The 23,626-nt window shown below is 41.7% G+C and overlaps 1 protein-coding gene across 1 annotated transcript in view; it reads right to left on the bottom strand.

Moving 5' to 3' along the window:
* Positions 1-212: 212 nt before the first annotated feature.
* Positions 213-23,626, bottom strand: part of slc2a9l2 (solute carrier family 2 member 9, like 2) — a gene marked incomplete at both ends in the record, with an annotated part of 177,024 nt that continues 153,610 nt past the window's right edge. The window contains one exon of the mRNA XM_084061743.1: positions 213-467. Coding sequence (XP_083917869.1) covers positions 213-467 — 255 coding nt within the window. The remainder of the gene's footprint in view (positions 468-23,626) is intronic.

Here is a 23,626-nt window from a genome sequence, read left to right as displayed (position 1 = left end):
ATTTTCAAAAATAGCCGATCTACAAGAACGCTTGTACTGTAGATAGTAATTCTGAAAAAAACACTTGGAACATTTTTATAAATGTTTTTGAAAAGTTTCACCTAGAATGTCATAAGGTGAAACGTCTATGCCTGGCGTCATAGCCTGGCATCAATGCCAGCTATAGGATTTCAACCCTGTCTCCGGACAACAACCCGTGTCTTTTCCTCTCGTCAGAAGGAACTCTCCATCTCGATGACGTCGGCGCCTTTTCCTCCCTCGCTCGGTTCCTTGCCAGGTTTGATGGACAGCACCGACTCCATTTCCTGGACAGGGGGCGGGACTGGGATCTTGTTGATCTTGGCGAAGCTCTGGCTGATGTCCATGAACGTCTTGTTTTTGGTCTCAGGCAGGATGGCGTACAGGTAGACAGCCCCCACCACGCAGAACACCATAAACACCAGGAATGCATAGGTCTCCAGAATCTCCTGGCAGAAAGACAAAAATAAAGAAGAAATAAAAAACACAATTATTCCTAATCAAAGTCAACTGTAAAAAGGAAATTGAGGAGGGACACATAAATTGTAAAATGCAAAGGAATAGATGTAATGCCTTCGCATACGTCTATTTCTTTTGTTTAGGCAAGCAAACAAACAAATGGCTTAAAATCATACAGACTATACTCTGCAACACGTTTCAGGGAGCTCCTTGGGGACTGTGGCACTTTAAATAGATCAGTGGCTCTCAAAAGCTTTCATGACAATATATTCATGTCTTAATGTATTTTGTGCCAGGGACCCACTATACAAGTTTGTGATGTTAAAATGTTCACAAAATATTCTGAATGTTTCACATTTTTGAGAACCACTGTAGTACGCTGTCACCACATGAGTACATGCACACACATGCAGCCAACTGTTGGGATTTGTGCAGCTTTGTTTTACGAAATACTTATTTTTTTTAATACCCTTTGGACAGTTACCTGCTCTGCCCAATTTCACATTAGCATAGATCCTATCATTGTTCAACCATCTCAACCTCTTGGCCTCCAGAGACACGTGTGTGTGTGTGTGTGTGTGTGTGTGTGTGTGTGTGTGTGTGTGTGTGTGTGTGTGTGTGTTTAATTAATTATAATTGAAGCAGAGCATGGGTCTCTAAATTGAAATGCCATGCCATGTTCAACAGAGTATTTAGTTGCAGTCCCACTGGACTGTCACTGGACCACTGCCTGGCATTGCTAAAAAACAAAAGTTTTTCTTTTTAATTACATTTCTTATCCCTCGATTTTGTAACCCTTTTTTCACCCGGTGCCAATTTGCTAAGTGATCCTGGGCACTACACTCCCCCCACCAGCCTAGGGAGGCCAGGGCCGAGCTCATGCCTCCTTCAATGTATGAGAGCCAACTGACCTTCTTTTCACCTGACAGGGAGGAGTTTCCCTGGTTGGACGTAGCGCGTGGAAGGAACACGTTATTCCAACCAGTTCCCTTCCCCTCCATCAGGCGCCCCGGCTTACCAGGGGGAGGCAGTATAGTGACCAGGATTACTCCATGTTTTTGTGAGGGTTTTGTATTAACTACCACGGGGAGAACATGCAAACTCCACACAGAAAGGCCCTTTCGCCAACCCCACCTTGGGTATGGGCGCTGATGACGCGGAGGAGAAGACACACCCCCAGCGCCCACAGCGTCCCCGGCGCGAATCGAACCCAGGACCTTCTAGCTGTGAGGCGACAGCGCTACCGACTGCGCCACCGTGCGCCCCTGGCATTGCTAAATTGAATTGCTCTAACTCAGTGTTTCCCAAAACAGACCCGTTTTTATGGGTCGCGAGTATACAATTGTTTCAAAAGAACAAAAAAGGTAAATAATACAAACATACATGTATGTATGTACATACATATATATATACATACATACACGTGAATACACGTGAATATGTGAACGGCTATGTATGTATGTATTTTTTTTTGTTTTTTTTAAAACAATAATGAAAAAGTAAACTCGTCAATTGGCTCGAGACTCACACTGCCAATGACGAGTTGACGAGTGTCTGGTGTTTTCAATGGTTTACGCTAGAGGGCGCTGTTCGCCAACCTATGAGTGATCCTATGACTTCTGGAGAACAGTAGACCCAGAAATGATGTGATCATAACGCACCCAGCCCCGTCCGATCTAATATTAAAGGATTTAGACATTTTTAATTTTCTCTGCCTGATGTTTAACTCTGGCAGTCAATGAGTTAAGCTTTGTCCTCCGTGTGCCAGCGAACCAAACAGTAGTGTTGCGTCTGCTTTTGCATCTGTTGTCGTCGCATATGGGATATGGAACATGACTTACATGATCGAAAGGGAGAGCACTCACGCATTTGAATATTTTATAACACGATGTGATTCCCCTGAGAACAGTGGCGAAAGATGGACTGAATTATTGGAACTGATTATGGTAACATGCGCTGTCAGACCCCATTTGATATGATTTCCATCTCAGTGGAACCCCAGTCTGGGCTACACTGTACAATCCTCAGCCTTATTTAACTCGAAGGCAAAGCTATTACACGTCCCAACGGGGAGAAAGTTCAGCAATCAGCATCTCCTGTGCGAGCATATTTTTCATGGTACATTGTAAAAATCCTAATCCTCAGTCTAACTCTGAATGTGGAGCCTTATCCCAGAAATAGAAGTCATATCAACAGTAAGTCATTTTTGAAAATGTGTGTGTGCGTATGTGCGTGCGTGTGCGTGTGTGTGTGTGTGTGTGTGTGTATATACTTTGTTGTAAAAGTTCTAAGTTAAGCTTTGTCCTTCATGTGCCAGCGATCTTTTACCAAAACAAATCAACAAGGTCTTGAGCTGAAGTGTTTGGGAACCTCCGCTCTAACTTATAACCTCTGCAAAACTTGCTATGTTTTTTAACCTCTCAAACAAAAACAGAAAACAAAGGTACCCAAATGCGCGGTAAAGGTTGACGGCTCTCCTTAATGTGGAGAAACCTCTTATCTCCATATTTTAATGTGTGTTTTTCGTAAATGAAGGCCATACTTGATCATACTACAGCGTCACACAAAAGTATCAAAAGTAGGAGATCCGCAAGCTCGTTTTGAGTAGATCTGCTACTTTTGCTATTTTTTAATTTGAATCCTTAAAAGCAACTGTTTTGGGCATATGATGACAGAGACGTTATGCTAAACTAACTGTTGAAGATTAGCTTCCAAAATAAAACATATCCTTAGACTGTGTGTGTGTGTGTGTGTGTGTGTGTGTGTGTGTGTGTGTGTGTGTGTGTGTGTGTGTGTGTGTGTGTCAGTCCATGTTTAATATAAAATGTAGTCTATCACACAGCTAAAGTCTCTGACACCTGACCTCGTCCATTGAGGTATGCCACTCAAAGAGATTAGTGCCAGATTTAAAAATACACATCAACAGATTATGCGGATGGAGATTTTCCGGGCGAGACAGACAAGTGGAGAAAGATTTGGTGTAAGCGACGGAAACTCGAATGACCCTCGCGAGTGTCACAGCCATATAATCCTTTGTTCATGGGTTTCGGGGTGGGCAGGTGGGGGGGGGGCATGATTCATATAAGGCCCTGTCCACCTGGAATTAGAAATTCATGCTCACACTCACACTGCCAGCTACAATAAAGACACAAAGCAACGAAGCGTATGTATTGCTGTTGAAGTGTTAAAAAACACGCTTGTTGGCGTCAAGCATGCACCAAGACGAGCGAGAAAATTATAAAGCAAAATATAAAGCCATGGGGTTCAAAACAACACGGAACTGGTTGATGGAAATAATTAGTTTTCCCCCCATAACAAGCAGGAATTGTGTGAAGAGAGAAGGTGAGTGGAAATGGTGAAACAAAATGAAGGCTAGACTTTGTAGCCGGCAGTGTGAACGCAGCATTTAGTGTGCCCAAACAACCGTGACCTCATTGACAAACTGCTTACCGCTTGGATCTGTGTGGTTACATCACCACTCCTGTGAGTCCCTGACATTGCCTTTCTCTTCAGAATACACAAGGGTGAGACTATTATGCATAACGTGAGACTATATCTGTTACTGTTCTACTGCTGCACCTTATGAATATAACTGCTGCTATTTTAACCTCATGTACCTGTTACTATATGCTGCTATTTTAACTGTCTCATATCCTGTAGAGTACCATTGATATTTCTTCTAAGCACCTGGGACATACCCACAGACTGGTTGTTAACAACTTGGGATGCCCAAAAAGGAGGCAAAAAGGCTGGCAAAGTATTGTGCTGTCTCTGCTATAATAAGCATATATGGCAGAGGCGCTGCTACTTATACCCATAGAGTACTGAGTGACATGCTTATTGTATCATGAAGACATATGCCATGATTTTGTGAATGTAACCTTAACTGAACCTTTAATATTTGTGTCCTTGTATGCTCTCCTTTATGTGGACATGAATACTTTGCTAAATTGTTAAATTTAGCAAAGTGTGTGTGTGTGTGTGTGTGTGTGTGTGTGTGTGTGTGTGTGTGTGTGTGTGTGTCTTTGACCTAGACATGAACCAGGCTTTCCAAGATAAGCATTCTAAGTACCAACCGCTACTGGGAATCCTAACAAGCCTTGGGTACAGATGCAGATTCTCTGTACTCATATTTGGAAGCCTGGGCCATGTATATAAGCTGACCACGAGTGGCCTAGCAATCGCTGGCATGACAAAAAGCAAAGCCAAACAACGAAATATTGCTCTGTTTCAGCTGTTATAGGCAGTTTGTCTGTGTGGAGGAGAAGGTGTCATGTGTATCCTTAAAAACCATGGGACCATGAAATATCAACCCTGTTATATTTGTCTCCCTGTAAATGAATTGTAATTTGTGGATTCAAATAAAGAATTAAAATGTGTGTGTGTGTGTGTGTGTGTGTGTGTGTGTGTGTGTGTGTGTGTGTGTGTGTGTGTGTGTGTGTGTGTGTGTGTGTGTGTGTGTGTGTATGTACAGTATGTATATTAATATGTGTATGTATGTCTTACTCTACTCATTTCAGAAACATCTGGAAAATGCAACCTGCTTGTATGTACAGTATGTAATTCACTCTACTCAGATTTGGAATATTTGAATATCTTTTCCTTGTTCTTTCTTTCTATCTCTACTCTTCCCTCAAAACTACAAATGATGGGAGATGAATAATTCAAATATATAAATAACGACAAACAATTTCACCCTCTTCTTTACACCGGTAAACAATAAATAATGCACATATAATAACTTGTGAAAAGGTTGAACAGCTACGTTGAAAACAAGCCACGCTGTAGATTACCTGACCCACTTTCACACTGTGACACTCTGTTAACCCATTAAGACCTGAGGCCGACTCTACAAATACCCTCTAAATCAGTGGTTCTCAAAGTCTTTTGTGCCAAGGACCCCCAAAATGATACTTAATTGATTAATTGATTTGTGTTAAAAATGTTTTTTTTTTCTAAAATGTAAAAAAGCAGATGTACAAGCTTGCAGCGCGGCTTAACTAACGCACCATAACTACAGTAAATAAATACATTGCAACAAGCCCTATCATTGGTGAGATGGGTCACATAGTAAGTTCCACTGAGAAAAGAGAGTCACTTCATTTAGGCGGGGTCGAGTTGTTGTTGATGTGCTGCACCTGCTCAGCTGGACTTTACCACAAAGCACACACACACACACACACACACACACACACACACACACACACACACACACACACACACACACACACACACACACACACACACACACACACACACACACACACACACACACACACACACGGTGACACACATTCTAATGGGCTTATCCTGTGCGTGACAAATGCACAAATAAGTATTTTTAACCATGCATGTTACAGTATGTATATTGACATTGCTCATATAATACAAGGATATTTGACATAATACTACATACATATGACCTGTTTTCCTTGTTTCTCTCTTTCTCTATTGTTTATCCCTTTCTTTCTTTTTTGAAACTCCAAATAATGGGAGCTTGTATAGCGGAGAATGAGTTTTTCTCTCTGCATATACGCATAGAAACAACAGGTGACCTACAGTACAGGCGACGTTACCCTTGCAGTGATAGGCAAGCGTTAGATAGAAGCAGAACAGCTCCTGCTAGGACAAAACCAGGACAGCGGAGGACATTAACCACTTTAAAACCCCTCTATACTTACAGTATATTAGTAAACTTGACCAGAGTTGGCTCTGTACTGATCTTTTCCCCCCTCTACTTCAAATGTCTTTGCCAAAAATAGACAATGTACAAGCTCACAGTGCGTTGCGTTGTGAGCGCATCTGCTATTTTCTGCGAATGTTCCCCCCAGAATAGGGATTTGTACTATATAATGGAGATAAGGCTGATGGAGCTCGAGGCAGAGAGAGGATCTGTAGGTGCACATCGAAAGCCTGTACGTGAGTGTGTGTGTGCATGCACAGTGGTGTAAAGTAACTAAATACATTTACTGGAGTATTTCCAATTGTCAGTACTTTTACTTCTACTCCATTATATCTCAGAGGCAAATATACTTTTAATCCGCGACAATTATTTGAAAAGATTTTGATTATTTCTACAAAACATACATTACCCACTTCAGCCCTATATACTGTGCATTTCGGCAATTTGAAAGTAACAGATCTACAAGCTCACAATGCGTCGCAATGCGACGCATTGTGAGCTTGTAGATCTGCTATTTTCAAAAGATTTTTATACACTTTATTCATTTTAAATGGGACATTCTGCATAATGAGTAGAATGTAGAATGAGTACTTTTACTTGTAAGAGAGTATTTCTACATTGCAGTATTGATACTTTTACTCAAGTAAAATATGTGACCACCACTGTGCCTGTGTGCGTGTGGAGGGAGAGAGATGGAGAGAGACAGAGGAGGAGACCGAGATCGGGAGTGAGAGAGAGTTTATTTGGGTGCGTCAGAGCTTGTGCAGAAGATGTCGAGGCTTGAGGCTTCCTGACGGGAGGCACACTTAAGGACAGGGAGAGAGGAGAGGAAAGGAATTCACGCATGGCTTAGTTGTACACAAGATTATCAGGAAGCCAACTGACACTGTGTACCAATGCTGTGAGCCTTCGTTGGTGTGCATCCGTGCTAAAGAATCCTGAGAACACGACAAGCAGTGGGTTTTGCATTACAACGGCTCATTAAAATAATGAATGCTAATAATGGAAATAACGGGGCTAAGCCAATTCCTCCTCTGAACCGTATCACTTGGGCCACATAGGCACGCGCGCGCGCGCGCGCGCACACACACACACACACACACACACACACACACACACACACACACACACACACACACACACACACACACACACACACACACACACACACACACACACACACACACACACACACACACACACACACACACACACACACACACACACACACACACACACACACACACACACACACACAGTAAATTAGCTCAATGTGGGTGGACAAAAAGATGTGTCTCATTAGGTTTCTCTTTCCCCAGAAACAGTCAAAACTACTAACTGGTAAATCTGTCATTTCTGTTCAACAGTGTTCCATCCATCCACTAAAGGCAATTAATTCTGAGGAAGGGAGACACAGCTCATGAAGCCACTTCCTACAACTATAACCAGTATACAACCCTCTTGTCTTACACTAGAGCAGTGGTCCTCAAGCCTTTTTAATTTCAAGGACCCCATAACTTGTTAAAGTGAGTTACAGACCTGTAAGGCAGTGAGTGGTTCTCAAAACTTTTTTTTTATGTCAAGGACCTCCAAATTAATATATATTTGGCTGCTTGTAGTTGTAGATGCTTGTAGATCGGCTATTTTCAAATAGCCATTGTATACGTTGTATTTAAGTGGTTAAACTGATTTTGATGCTATATACAATTTTAGCATGAGGACTCCCTGGAACCCCCTCAAGGACCCCTCGGGGGCCCCGCCGCCCGGACCCCACATTGAGAACCACTGGCATAAGGGTCCATTTGGACCCTTATGCCCCCCCCTCCCCCCAAGGAACCCTGAGGGTCACTGCCTGGACCCCACTTTGATAAGCACTGCACTAGAGCCTCGTGGTTTAATAGAGATGTATTCTTTCATTCAAGCCAGCGACATTAGGATTATCTGAATACACTGTCCCTGTTTCCACGAAACGGGCGCCCGTCCCTCCGACGATTAACTGTCTGTCTGATATACAAAAGCGAGGGAGGAAAAAATAAAAACAGACAAGAGAAAGAGCATGGCTGTCCTTTTAAGGGTTTAGATCAAAAAGCTGAAACAATTCCCCAATGCCGATCCCAGTAATGAGATTTGAGCTGGGAAGTAATAGTAATTTTGAGTGCCCTAAGCCCACACTGCTGTAATACAGCAGCTACGTTTCACGGGATGTACTTGTCTGGAATTTGAACTGGAGTGAACTCCAATGAGCCAGATTTAAGGCGTTACCTGGCTCGCCTGGGCTCATTTGCTACCGCTGGAAATTATTATTGTAGCTGCGCAGACACATGAGCTGCATTTAAAGCAGGAGTTACTCGCATCAAAGTTTGACTTTATTATTAAAGCTAACATTAGCTACGAGCTATTTTAATTGATGGTATAAAAGCAGGATAATCATCTGAGATTTGTGGGTTATAAAAAAAAAAAGAAGAAAATCCTCCGCTTCCTGTTGGGGTTTAATTAGCCTTTCCTTCAAGCATAGATAGATAGGATACTTTATTGGCAGTTTAAAACAATCACAACAATGTCATTCATTAGGAAAACGCCAACGTGGACTATACACAAAAAAGCCGTAGCTTGTTTCCATTGTGGTCCACTTCGCATCGTTTGTTAATTGTCTGCATTTCTATAGCGCATTAATCCAAGGTTGTAGATCTGCTATTTTTGCAGAATCTTCGCCTATTATGACAAGGCCCAACAGGGACACTATTAGTGTTCTTATGGTTAATTCGAACTTTCTAGCGATAATAGAAACAAATAGCAGTGGATCAAGCAGCGTATAACCATCTGGGAATCGGAACGTCTGATCTCTGGCTCCTGGCTGGCTTCATGTTGAACTGCTCCCGATGAGCAGGTTGTGAATGTGTGTGAATGGATGAATGTAACACACATTGTAAAAAGTCAGTTGAAGACCTCAGATGGTTGGTTCCACTATTTGGTATATTCGGCTCACAGGCGCCGCTCTATCCTGGTTCGAGTCCTACCTCTCCAATTGGACTTTCTCTGTTCAGCTGGGGGAATTCTCCTCGCCTAGGGCCCCCCTAAACATGCGGGGTCCCCCAAGGCTCTAACTTAGGTCCACTACTATTTCTAGTATATATGCTACCTCTAGGGTACATTTTTGACAATATAATATTTCATAATCTGGATATATGATGTCCAGATTTATCTACCTCTCAAAACAAACTCCACTAACTCTCCAGTCACTGCTCGCTTGCCTACAGGATGTCAAAACCTGGATGGACCAAAATGTTCTCACACTCAATGAAAATAAAACTGAGATTATAATATTTGGCCATGACACCATCTCTCACCCTACACTATCCCGGACACCCTCACCCCTTATATCCGCTCATCTGGTAAACATTGGAGTGACAATTAATCGTCAACTTAAATTTGTAATCGTGACAGCATTACCGCTCGTTGCGTCGGGAGACGCCATTATTGTTGTATCAAATTGCCTTTTATTCTCAAATGGTCTCCACAAAAATAACACGGTTTAGTCATAAAAAAGGAAAATATAATGACTGAAACATTCATTACCATTTCAATGAGACATTGATTGGAATTTGATTTGGTTTGTGCTTGGGGGAGAGAAAACAATGCACTTGAAACACTCCTAAATATATATTTGTTTTTTTTTAATCTTCCAACAAATCAAATAAAACAGAATAAGTGACTGGTGCACTGAAAAGAAACCCCACTAGGAGACTCGAGTTCAGTTAATGTATTAACCGATGATGAGGCAGATGATACGGCGAGCCGGGTTTGAGATTCCTGGCTATGGATTCTGGTTGTCAGTAAGTGGACAAAGCGATGCAAGGAGCGGAAACCCCCACTGCACGCCCCAGGGACCCCATGGGACCAGTGGAGCTTCAGTCAACTCACTCAACTGACCGACAGACAATGCAGCCCTGGGTAAAAATAACCCACTCTCGCTGCCTTTTTCTCTCGCACTTACCCTCTCCTTTCAAGCATACGACGGCCTTATCTCATCACCTCTTTCTATCTCTCTTAAAACCTTTGGTGGCTCCCCGCCTGTCCTTTGTCACCATTATCTGTCTAATTGCATAATAATTCCACTTGCCCTTCCTTTGACTGACACTTATTGTTGTCACCAATGTCATTGTGCTCCCATCATATTGTAGGACCCGTCTATCTTATCGAGTCATCACTCTCTTTCTGTCAGTGTCTGTCTCTCAAAGAAGAAACCAGCATGCAGCCACACGCGTCGCACGTGCACAATTACTGTTTCTCTCACTCGTCCCACTCTGGCAATAGGGAATGAGGTGACATTGTATGAGAAAAGGCATTTCAGAGGAGAGAGTCGCGTCACTGTCGCGTAGAAACCTTGTACGTCCGAAACTGTTACTTTTCAGGAAATGCAGTTATTCACAAGCTCTCGTTAATGCTTTTCATTGGTTCAAACGTTATAAAACCTGCATACATACTTACAGTAACCACTGTCACTTCTCAAGTAAAGTAAAGCTCAAAACGCATCATGATGCGACACGTCATGAGCTCGTAGATCAGCTATTTTTTGCTACTTTTGTGTGACACTCTAGTATGACTCTAGTAGCCCATAGTATATGGGGAGGGATAAAAAAAAAGTTGAAATATGGAGATACAATTGGTTTCTGCCCGACAGCAACGATATGGCAAGATGTTTAATTAGCTTCCTGCAGATCTCTTGACACTCCTCAGATGGGGTTTCACAGAGCTCCGGATCTCCGGGGGCCCACCTGATTAGAACAAATGGCTCCGGCCGACAATATATATGGAATCACTCATTATGCCTGACAGGGCCGAAGCCAGCGGAGATGAAGCAATTTTCTGTCGATTTTGCCAGTTTACTGGCTCATCAAGGTTGATTTTCTGCCACCGGCAGCTGGTAACTCCCCACCGGCACAGCTTGAATGACAGGATTGTAACCAGTGGGGAGGACAAAAGGAAGCCGGTAAACAGTGTGAAAGTGAAAATGGCACGCACTAACTAACTAAAGTTGCAACCCCGTTCTGAATGATGTGAAGATTCTGTCATATTTCCCAAAGCGACTGCTGTGCGATTAATCTAAATCAGCTCACTGGACACCAGGAGGGAGGGATGGGTAAGATGCTCGGATGTTTGTGAGCAGAGCTCAAATGGAGAAGGAGATAGCTAATTAGCTCTGAAGTCACAACAGTTCATTACAGAAAGGACACTATCTCCCTAGTGGGAAAAAGCTTTCCTCATGGGATCAATAGAGGTTATCTTATCTTGCTTGTTGCTTGTTTACCCCACTGACTATGAGTAACAGGATATTTTACATGATTGCCAACAATATTCCATAATAGGCACACTAGGCTTCATGTGGTTAATTCAAACTTTCTAGTGATAAGAGTTGGCTACAAATGTAACCAAATGGACTCCTCGGAATTTAATTAACTAACTATAAGAACTAAGTAGCCCTGGATGAAGACCAGATTGTAAATGTAATTTTCAGACTTTCTATTTAAGGGAAATTCAAGCTTTATAATCTATAGTTAAAGTTAGAAGAACTACATGAAACAATTGGATTGCATTTCAATAAACATACTGTAGCTTAGTAATAAGGAAGTCAGAATAAATAGTGAAAATATTAGATTATATATTATACAGCTAGCTCTTCACAGGTTCAAAATGACAGACCCAAACCCTAATGGAACCTGAAATTGGTTCCGAGATCCGAGTGGAGCCGACATAAAAAAAAAGAAAGACGCACTGGGATGGCATGGCACCCATTGTTTTATGGACCCGACAAACCTAAAATGCTGTTCTAACACGGTACCAGCCTAATAAGAGACATTGACAAATCAATGACATTAAATTGCATGTTTTCAACTCGATGAATAAGTAATCCATGATCACATGTCACGGTGCACTTTGATTCCACAGAGGTATAGTTTGTGCGTGCGGCCGTGCGCTCTCGGCGCTCACTTTAACTGAAGGGGGAACAACTTTGTTCCCTCAGATATTGCGCTGCAGTAATCTGATCCCTAGTCAGTCTATCTATCAAGGCAGCACTTGATTCTTGCAGCCTGAGCCCCCCTTCTTTCACACCCACAGCCAGTTTACAAAGAACAACGATTTGTTGTGCATTAGCTTGTCTGACACCTAGTTGGTCGAGTTGAGAGAGCAACAGCACGTAGCCAGTAACAGAGTGGTCATTACGGCGAGAGGCAAGCATGCAGCCAATACACAACAACGCAGCACAACACAATGGGAACGGTGGGGCGCTACCGTGCTAGACCAGTGCCAGTCGGGAAAATAAAATAAATATAGAAAAAGTAAAATAGATCAGTCAATCGCAATAGTGTCCCCACTTCTGAGCCGCCCTCCAGTGCCTATGATCCTTATAGATCTTCAACTCTTGAGAACGTAAAATGAAACCAAATGGACTTACGGGTCCATTTGGTTTCATTTTACGCTCTCAATAGTTACATTATTGTTAAACATCTTGCATTACTTAATTAAATAATTATTTTTGGGGGGCTTTTTATGCCTTTATGGATAGGACAGTAGGCTGACAGGAAATAGGGAGAGAGAGAGATGGGGAGTGACATGCAGTAAAGGCCTTCGGGATCGTGACTCGGACCCGCAACACGCTGTCAAGGCTACATTGAGCCTCGGTGCCTGGACCGCTACGCCAGCGGTCCAAGCCCTTAATTAAAGAATTGCTATTTTGATCAACGTTTGCCTATTATCAAATCAAATCATTGCAAAGTTTATTTATATAGCACATTTAACATGACAAGATCAACCAAAGTGCTGTACAGGTAAAAAAACAAAAAAAACAAACAAAGAGCAAACAAGGCAATATAAACAGACAATAGCATACAATAAAATAGCGCAAATAAAACAAACAAACATTAGCACCAGTCAGGGAAAAGACAGGGCTACATCAGCTATCACTGAAGGTCATGGGAGAAGAAATGAGTCTTTGATGCGTATGGGCAAATTATTCCAGAGCCTGGGGCCGGGGGCAGCCGCCACAAAGGCCCGGTCACCCTGTTTTTTTTTCGTGGGTGCTGGCGGCACCTCCAGCAGCAGCTGGTCGGCCGACCTCAAGGCTCTAGGTGGAGAGTGGTCGGAAACTAGATCAGCAAGGGACGGGGGTGCCAACCCATTTCGAATTTTATAAACAAACATTAACATCTTAAAGTCAATTCGGAAGCGGACATCTCTCCAACGTCAAAACAGCATGGATGTGTGGACAAAGTTTTATCCAACGATAACAAAATATAAGTCTTGGGTCTGAGAATCTAAATCTCATCAAACGGTGGTCCGTGGCTCAAATGCCGAATAAATAATGGACCTTGAAATGAAAAGGGTTGAAAACCACTGCTCTAACTGCTCCCGATGAATGAATGAGTGTGAATGGGTGAATGTAAAACGCTTTGCATTAATGTGCTATAGAAATGCAGACCATTATATGAATGCAGACCATTAATGCAGACCTGTCACATTGGGAGATCACATCTCAGATGATTATCCTGCTTTTACTATGGCCACTTAAAATAGCTCGTAGCTAAAGTTAGCTTTAATAATGAATTAATATTAATATTCATTTCGAAAGGTGATGAGGCTGCTACGTCAAAGGTGAGCGGTTAAATGAAAGTCACGAACACCCAGCCAATAATAATTGAGTATTCTCCATGGCTATGGTATGGGCTGATATTTCTTTGAAGATATAATGGACGTTTGAACTTAGCTCTGGGGATGTTTTTCAGCTAGACTTTTCAAATCAATCCATGCGTTTAACCAGTAATGTAACTTTGACCCAAGAACTACGGCCTAGAAAGTTATCAGTGATGGATTACCTGTGGGCCACGAGCCTGTAATAAAGTTTAAAAAAAAAAAAGTTTCTCTTTGACTTCACTTTCTCAATCTACAGATTTGCCTCCTACTACGCTAGCCAAACTTGACCCTTTATATCATGCTGCTTTCAGATACATTTCCAACTCTGCTTATACAGTAGGACTCATCATTGCCTGCGTTATTCTCTATTTGGTTGGTCTTTTTTATCTACAGGTCACAGCACTGGTATGCTATCTTCAAAGCTCTACTAGGTAATCTGCCAGTTTATATTTGCTCCAAATTCAATTTAATTAGAAACTCTTTTAACCTCAGATCAAACGCTTGGTTGCGTTATACAGTACCTGTAACTCGGACTGAGGCAGGTAAAAGAAGTTTAATTTATTTCGGCCCTTGATCTTGGAACGAGAAAAATACAGAAAAGAGTAAACATATCCTTGGCTTTGTAAAGGAGTATTAAAAGGATTATCACAGACGTCTAGCCCCCTTTAATTATTGTTATATTGTCTTTTATTGTTTTAAACCTAATTTTATTTTCTCTCATTTGAGTTCAGTAGTCTGTGTTCTTAATGTTTGCTCTTTGTGTAAATGTGTAACTTATTTGCCTCTTGCCCAGTTCATTCCCGCAAAAGAGATTTAAGTCTTTTTACTGGTTAAATAAACGTTATATTATGTCTCTGAAAGTTGATTTGCATACCATACTGAAATGAATGAAAACCAACTCCTTCCTGTAAAATCTAAAACATTATTACCATAGCTTTGCAAAATGCTGGCCAGTAACATCAAGTCTACCATGAGTCGTATAATACACTACTGTATACCCAATACACTATACCCGTATTGGGTCTTTAAGTCCCCTCAAGGGAAGCAACAGCTGTAATCCCTAGAGAAATAAAGTGCTTTATGTGTTTTCTTCATGTCCGTTACACGTCAGGTGTCATGTTTGGCGGATGTTTGAGTGGCAGGGCAGGGAGAGCTGATGTGTCATCATGTCACATGTGATGAGATGTCAACACGACAACACGTCAATGCATTCAAATGTCCAGCGATGTTGTCATCAGACGTTCATTCGGTGCTTCGACTCACGCAGCATCACATTGCGATGCGTTGTGAGCTTGTAGATTTATAGACATTTATAGACATACACTGACAAACCCAAAATAGGGATGTCAGGGTAAACAACTTAAACCCCAGCATCCTTATTGTGCAAGGCTTTCACTGAAAATAGCAGATCGACAAGCTTGTCAATCGGCTTTTTTCAGCGAAAGCTTACCCCACAATAACAGAAAACAGAATATACAATAGCATAGAGCCCTGAGGGTCACCCATATGGGGTTTAAGTGGTTAAAGTGGCTAATGACTTCTGCAGAACTCTTTTCGTTATCAAGAATGTTGATGTTTTTCAAAAATAGAGTTAGAGTCTGTCAAAAGGATACAACACATACAAAAAAAAGCTTGAGGGCCTATACAGCAATTCCATTGGGTTCACGAGCCTATACAGAGTATGGCTTTCCCATCCGTGTCTGCAAGGTGATTCTATAGGAGTATATAGGTTCAGGGTGCTGATGATGATGATGCATTTGAACAGAATCGATAATTGAAGGTCGTGCCGTTGGCTGTCGACACTGACTGACTGACTGGCACGCTATGGGGTGTGTGTGTGTGTGTGTGTGTGTGTGTGTGTGTGTGTGTGTGTGTCCGTACGTACGTACGTGCGTGTGCGTGTGTGTGTGTAAACATTGTATGTGTTAGTAGATTAATAGATCTCATTTGCCCTTGTGTTTTCAAAACCTTCGCCTCTGTGAATTAATGATGCATTAATGAGCTGCTTCACATTCTTTGATCTGAAAAGTGAGGATAATAACGATGGTTCATGTTATTAGTGAAGATAACGGGGTTCATATTATAAATGTCGTTGCTGTCGGGCAGAAACCGCTTAGCTCCATATTCTAACTTTTTGACATTATTTGTGTCTCATAAGCAAGTCATTTATTGAACTATCGTAATCTAACATTGGGATGCCGGGGTTCAAGAGGTGACTTAAATTAACGCTCAGGATTTTACAGCATGCAATATTGATGTGTGATTCATTCAGCAATTGGGCAGTTCTGCAAGACTTCGATTCCCAACCCTTCAAAACTGCACAATTACAGATATTAAATAGTGTGTAGGCTTGCAGCAAAGTGCTGGTTCTGTCTGGAACTGATAACGATTCATATAAAAAACTAGTAATCACAGCAGAAATGACTTCCTTTGGTCTCACGTCTTCCCTGTAAACCTGTGTGCGATCTGTGTTCAGGTTTACTGCACCTAATATTTGACTCAGAAATGTTCATGGCATCTGTAGCTGCATAACGTTTTGATGTGAATAAAAAGTTATTTTGTCCAATCTGTATAACTAACACAGGCGCGGTGGCTGTAGTTGGCCTCCCTGCTCTTCTATTGAGATATTTAAATCCAGTGGTCACCGGGTAGGACAAGAGGTACTGCATGAAGGTCAAATCACAATGTATCCTCTGCTCAAACAGGCTTTCCATTATAGCGTTAATATAGTTTTGGTGGTCATGGCCCCCCCCCCCCCGCCATGACCACCAAAACTTTGAATCCTGGGAAGGACAAAAAAACATTATGGATTGCAGCTTTAAAAACAGCTGGTGTTTCCTCATCAGACCGATGACAGGCTTCAAGACATGCTTCTGTGTGCTGGGAAGCACATTTTGCTCTATTGAAGTCTCTAGCTTGCACTCTCAGAGAGATTTCCCTGCTTAAGGGCAAACGCTGCCAAAAAAAAAACTAAACTACACAAACTTCACAATGTATTGTGGCTCTGTGGATTAGATCATAATGTATTGATTTTTTTTTGCGGGAGGGAGGGGGGGTTACCTTCCTTCCAGCTGTCCCCATCACCTTCAAGTGTAATCTAACTCGATGGATGGCTGTTGTGGCGGAAGGACAGAGAAGCGCTTAGTCTGCCTCCTTTCCCAACTGTAGATGATTATGATGAGCATTGTCTTTCAACAAAGTCATCCATACTGTAGGTCTACAAATGAGCCTTACGCTATCCCGAGTTGGATGCATGCAGTGACACATTTTCTACTTAAGTAAAAGTATCCATACCCCAATGTAGAAATACTTTGGTACAAGTCTTTAGTCCGGTATCCACAATTTTCTTGATACTCACATTTTCTACCTAAGTAAAAATATCCATACCACAATGAAGAAATACTTTGTTACAAGTAGGCTACAAGTCTTTAGTCCGGTATTCAAAATGTACTTGAGTAAAAGAATAAACGTATTAGCATCAAAATATACTTTAAGTACCAAAACTAAAAGTACCCATGATTACGCAGAAGGATTTTTTTCAAAATGTAAAAAAATCTGTTGAAAATAGCAGATCTACAAGCTCACAATGCGTCAGATTGCGGCGCATTGTGAGCTTGTAGATCTGCTATCTACCGAAGTGTAGGGCTGAAGTTGTTAATCTGTGTTTTGCAATAATAATCAAAATTGACAAAGTAACTAGTAACTAAAGTTTATACTAGAGTGAATATTGTGTAAATATTTTACTATAGTAAAAGCACAATATTTGCCTCTGGGGTTAATAGTGGAGTAGAAGTAGAAGTATTGAAAATTGGTAAAAAATACCTCAAAATTGTTCGTACATGTACTTTGTTACTTTACACCACTGTATGTATGTCAACTCTCCCCAACATGTTTTATAAAGCCCACGTTATTTATCTATTATTTATATATATTTTAAACATCTACAAACCAATGGTTGAATGATGACATACATTACAGCAGACAGCAGTACATGACATCGTTAATCATATGTGGCACGGGACCAGAGAAGACCACAGAGTCTGACATTGTTTTAGCATACCGTATGTACACACCGCCTCAACATGAATCTTATTGACCTCTGATATCCCTACATAACGCCTCTCTCTCTCTCTCTCTCTGTAATGTAGTGAAAGGAGTTTGCTACTTTAACTTGCATCGTAGTTGGGCTCTGCATCTGCATGCAATTATGTTTTTCACCTTCCTCTAATAGTTACGCCCGCACTACTTTTAGGAAGAATTTAGTTCATTGAACAGTGTTGTCTGTAGGCAGCTTCGCCGTCAACACGTATGCTCCCTCTCTTGACCCAGTAAACATCACAGACACACTCGCTCACTCACTATAGCCAAACAGTATAACTCTTGACTCAATAGAGATGTACTGCCTGCATGTAGCTGCAGTGCACAGAACTGAACAGATGAAATGCTAGGACATGACGTGAGGGAGATGCAGGTTCGATTAATCATGAACTATTTATTTTTCAGGTTGCCCTGTCTCTGTTTAAGAATTGATTTAAAAAATACTAATGAGGTGGTTTACAAAGCGCTGAGAGGAACAGGGCGTTTCTTTTGCACTCAATTTAAAACCGGGAAAGCATCTGTGTCATTTTAGATTTTTGCGTTGGCTATTAAAAAATTGCAGATATACAAGCTGACAGGGTGTCACAAAACCGTCATTTTTGAAAAATCTCGAAAAATTTGAAAAATCTGATAGAGCACCATTAATATAGGAATTAGTGTTATTTCCAAATCTAAAATAATCAATCGGTGTACTTGAACTTGAAAATGCCTATTGACACATCAGTGACATCATTGCGCATGCACTTCTTTATATGCCACTGTCCTCCAGTGAGTTCTTGGATTGTGTACCAGTGTCAGATTTTGCATGCGCAGTAGTGTCCCAAATGCGGAAGTCCTGCAATACCAGATTTAGCCACCAGGCTTCTGAGGCTTCAACCATTCTCTGCGGTTCTGGGGGCTTGGGGTCTGCAAAAAAGTAGACCTACATTTTTTGGGGGTCCTTCACATGAAAATGTTTGCGAACCACTGGTTCTCCTAAACAACATTTAAGAAGCAATCCCAAATAAGCAACTACGCTACTAAAACAACTAAACAAGCCCAAAAAACAGCAACCCGTAACTATCAATATTTTCAAGCATCTTTACAGAAAATCAAGCCCAAAGTCGCTTATAATAAGCAGACATGGCAAAGTTGTTGTGTACAGGGAAAAATGCCTCATAAGCATGTTGGTTGCTTGTCAGTTCGGCTAATAGCCGATCTACTAGCTCACAGCGCGTCGTGATGCAAGTAGGTAGATCTGTTGTTTTAAATTATAATAATCATGAAAAGTGTTGCAATATGTTTGAAACATTTTAACAACGCAAATCTTGTAATATTTTCAGATGGGGGTCCGCGACCAGAATACATATCAATTTGGGGGTCCTTGACATGAAAAGAATTTGAGAACCACTGGGTTAAGGGGAGGGAGAGAAAGAAATCCTTGACAGAGATCTGGGTTTGCACTGCAGAGGCAGTAGACAGGAGGACTGCACGAGTCAGCACGACACACCCCCAGAGGGGAGGTGAGTCAGAGAGATGAGCGTAAGAAGTAAAAGAGAACTTGAGAAGATCGGAAGTGAAACATTTTAAAGGCTTGGGAGCTTTTTGAAGATCTCTGTAATAACCCCCTTCTTCCACCTCAGAAATATTGCCAAACTCCATCCCACACCCACTCTGCCAGACTCTGAGAAACTTCTCCATGCCTTTGTCTCGTCCAGGCTGGATTACGGCAATGCACTTCTTCTCATACCCTAGCAAGAGCCTTCAAAGGCTTCAGTACATCCAGAGCAGTGGGTTTTTTAAGCTCACCTCAGTCTCTGTTCTTCCTTCTGCTGTCATTGTCCCTGGACTGTTGGTATATGTGCCTGTTTTCTCCCACCGCCACCCCAGCACCACCAGTGGGCTCTGCTATTAGTTCTGTTAATGGTTGTCTAATTGTGCTGAGTAGGGAGACATTTTTTGCAGAGCCTGAACACCAAGATAAAATGTTATATCCACACTTGTACATTCTATATGTGAGTTATCTGACTGAATTATTAGGATTATGATTGATGATGATGATGATGATGATGATGATGATGATTATTATTATTATTGAAGACACCCTGCCCATGAGACCAAGTCAGGCTAAATGTCAAATTGGTTTGATCCTATAGTTCAATAACATCCTCTTCACCCAGACATCTATAGAGCACCGAAGTATGACATCATTTACACATCCTACCTGGGTCGCAGTTTCCCCCCCCCCGTTCTGAATTCCCATAGACGTGTTTAATATCGCGTCAAATAAGAACTGTGTTCAATAAACAAATGACCCCGGCGATTTTACTCTTATGGATATGAAGCATCAACTGACGGTGAAACAACGCTAATGTTACTTCCGACAAATTAGTAAAATTTTCGCCAGAAACAGACTATCAAATATGAGTGACTGACTATCATAAACGATACAGAGCCACCTCCCTGACAATATCGCAGAGACAGTTTGTTTATTTTTGGACCACCGAGGTAAACAGTGTACAAATAATGTGCTTTACATGTGACTGGGCGCGCTGCTTATTAGACCCAAAGGCAGTTAGCCAGAAATAAAAATATGCTCTGACAAACTACAATTTGACTGGATTCTCCTCTTTAAGACTCCTCCAGGGAGACTGGTGTCAGCCCTTACACTATGGAAAATATACATCAGAAGCTTGGGAGAGATAATCAATAAACATTGGGATCATTACAGTCTTACTGGTGGGAATAGGCAGTGGTGGAAAGTAACTAAATACATTTACTCAAGTGCTGTACTTAAGTACAATGTTGAGGTACTTTTACTTAAGTAAGTTTTTCAAAATGTCCATACTTTTACATCTACTCCACTACATCTCAGAGGCAAATATTGTGCTTTTTACTCCACTACAATTATTTCAAAACTTTAGATACTAGTTACTGTAGATTTGAATTATTATTACAAAACACAGATTAACCACTTCAGCCCTATTTCAACTTTGGAGCAGGTGCGGTAGTTTAAAAAAAAACACACAAAAAAAACACTCTCACTCCAAAATACACGCCGAAACATTCTAGTTGGAGGATTAAAGCAAATTGAACTAACTGAACAACTGATCTTTTTATTTTGTGTATTTTCCACCCCGGTGGGTTTTTCATTTGAGTTAATTCCATCTATCAACTCGAGGTGTATGAAAATGCTGGCTCTTTGATCAGGCCTTGTTATCTGTTCTAGAGGCTCTCTGTGCAACACAGAATGAAGCGCTGTCCACAGTCCACACACAGCTTAAAAGATTAAAACAGGAGACATGCACGTCCAATCCACAGAATTGGGCAGGGTAAAAAAAGAATCACACCCAGTGTGAGTAAGCAGCGCCACTCTGTTGATGAGTGTGTGCTGGCATTCAGGCGGTACTACTCTATTTGATGTGTGGGCACTGGTATTCAGGTGTCTTTACTGCTATATTTGATGTGTGGGTGATCGTATTCAGATGGTACTACTCTATTTGATGTGTGGGTGATGGTATTCAGGCTGTACTACTCTATTTGCGCTGATTAGAGCAATGGTCACCGAGATATGGCCATTTGTAATGTTAGAACACTGCTGTAGTGCCCCATACTGTATGTGTTATAGTATTTGGCAGAGGACGCCCATCTCAAAAAATATTTTGTGCCAGGGACCCCCAGAAACAAAGATTTGAGTTTTTTTAAAGCAGATCTACAAGGTCTCAACTTGTAGCTCAACCGCATGAAGTGATCCGCTATGAGCTTGTATATCTTCTATTTTTGAATAGCCAAAGTATAGCATAATGGTTAAAATTATTGTGATGCTATATTAACTAATTTAGCTGGGGACCCCCTGGTACTCCCCTTGCGGGTCCCCGGACCCCACTTTGAGAACCAATGCTACAGTATAGTGAGGTTTTGAGCTTGCGCTCTTCATCACAGACACAGAGTCTGTCTGATGTTTTTGTATTTCTCTTTGATCAGAGGTTTTGAGGAATACCTGGAAAAGGCAGAGAGATTTTCTTTGCTGGCGCCGGTATAAAAGGCTAATGAGAGACAGCAGTTAATTACTTTAGTGTTTAAATACCTCCAGAGAGCGATGGAGCTCCAGACAGATGTATCATGGACTGGAAATCAATCCGGGCCAAGCGGCATATTGCTTCACATTAATAACAAATTATCTATTCTGGGGGCAAGAAGAAGTACATGCAGCACAACTTCAAACAAGTTGAAGTTGGACATTAATCTACAACAAAACATAAAAATAGTGGAAATATGGAGAGCATACAAGGTTTCTGCCCAACAATCAGGCTATGATGTCACTCCTTTGGTGTGATCTATCTCAGTCTCACTCCTTGTGAACGGTGTTCAATAAGCAGGGAGAGTGCAACTGGTAAACCGCATACACACAGTAAAATCCTCAGTGTTAATATGACAGATGGAAGCACATTGGGTACACTCTCAGACTTCCATGAACACTGAGGATCTTTATAGTGTGGTATTATGTTAATGAACAAAGTCCTGAGGGAAAACGTGACACTGTACCTATCATATCTGCATACACCGGCACCCACGCACAATCACTCTCTCTCTCCCATGCACGCACACGCACACACACACACACTTCTAGACAGCGCTATACAGTGGAACATGACACCTAGCCCCTGGCTTTATTACTGTCACCCAGGGACAGCGGAGCTTATGAATGAATCATATCATCTCATTCCGTGGCCACGAAATGATGGTGGCTTGACCCGGGCCTCTGTCCTCACTGGCAGAATTGGAGATCCTATGAATGATCATGTTTTTGATATTCAGTACAGTTAGGCATGCATGCATGAGAAACTAATTGCAAAAGATGTAAAAGACCTATGTTCAACCTATCTATCTATCTATCTATCTATCTATCTATCTAGTCTACAATATCTCTCTCCCACTCTTCCCTTCACTCACTGTCTTGTTCCGCTCAACAAAGTTTTTTTCGCACTCCCATTCTCTTTTCAACCAATTTCCTAAAATGAAATCACAGCCTGATCCAAAGCCCTTTCTTTTTGTTTTCCTCCAGTGTATTACTCTTATCAGTCCGGACAGATCACGTCACGCTTCCAAGCCCATCGAGCCTGACTCATGCTTCACCGTGGGACGATCTACAAGCTCACAATGTGTGAGCGATGCCACGCGGTGTGAGCTTGTGGATTCTGGCGCGCAACACCGTCGTATGACAAAGTATAGATTGAGCATCAGAAGCAGTTCACGGTAGAATTAAAGAGGTTTACGCCTTCGAAAGGCAATCTGTAGCTCAGGGCAGCGCTGCTTTGGTGAATCTAACAAGTCACTGTTATTTCTCACTTGATGACAAATCCAAGATTGTGTCTTTTCCTTTTTAGAGCTTTCGGTGTATCACAGTTGGTAGATAGACAGATACAGACAGAAAATAGGATGAAAAGAGGATGATTTCAAAACGGAAATGGAAAAAAGTTGAACAAGAAAGTGAGTGAAAGGAAGAGAGAGAGAGGGTCTAGGGAAAATGTACAAACAAATTTAAAAGGAACAAAGCGAGCCAAGAGGTGGGAGAGAGAGAGAGGGACAACAGAACGACATGCATGGAGTGAAAGGAAGAGGTGAGATGGAGAGCTTAGAAGTGTCAGGGGGTTTGGGCCGTGCTGTGGATGAGATGAAAGAGAGCCAACAGGAGTTCCA

The sequence above is a fragment of the Gymnoscopelus microlampas genome, assembly GCF_963454915.1.
Source record: "Gymnoscopelus microlampas genome assembly, chromosome: 7".
Taxonomy (NCBI): Eukaryota; Metazoa; Chordata; class Actinopteri; order Myctophiformes; family Myctophidae; genus Gymnoscopelus; species Gymnoscopelus microlampas.
The sequence above is the reverse complement of the archived record's forward strand: the minus strand, read 5'-3'. Positions and strand labels throughout refer to the sequence as shown.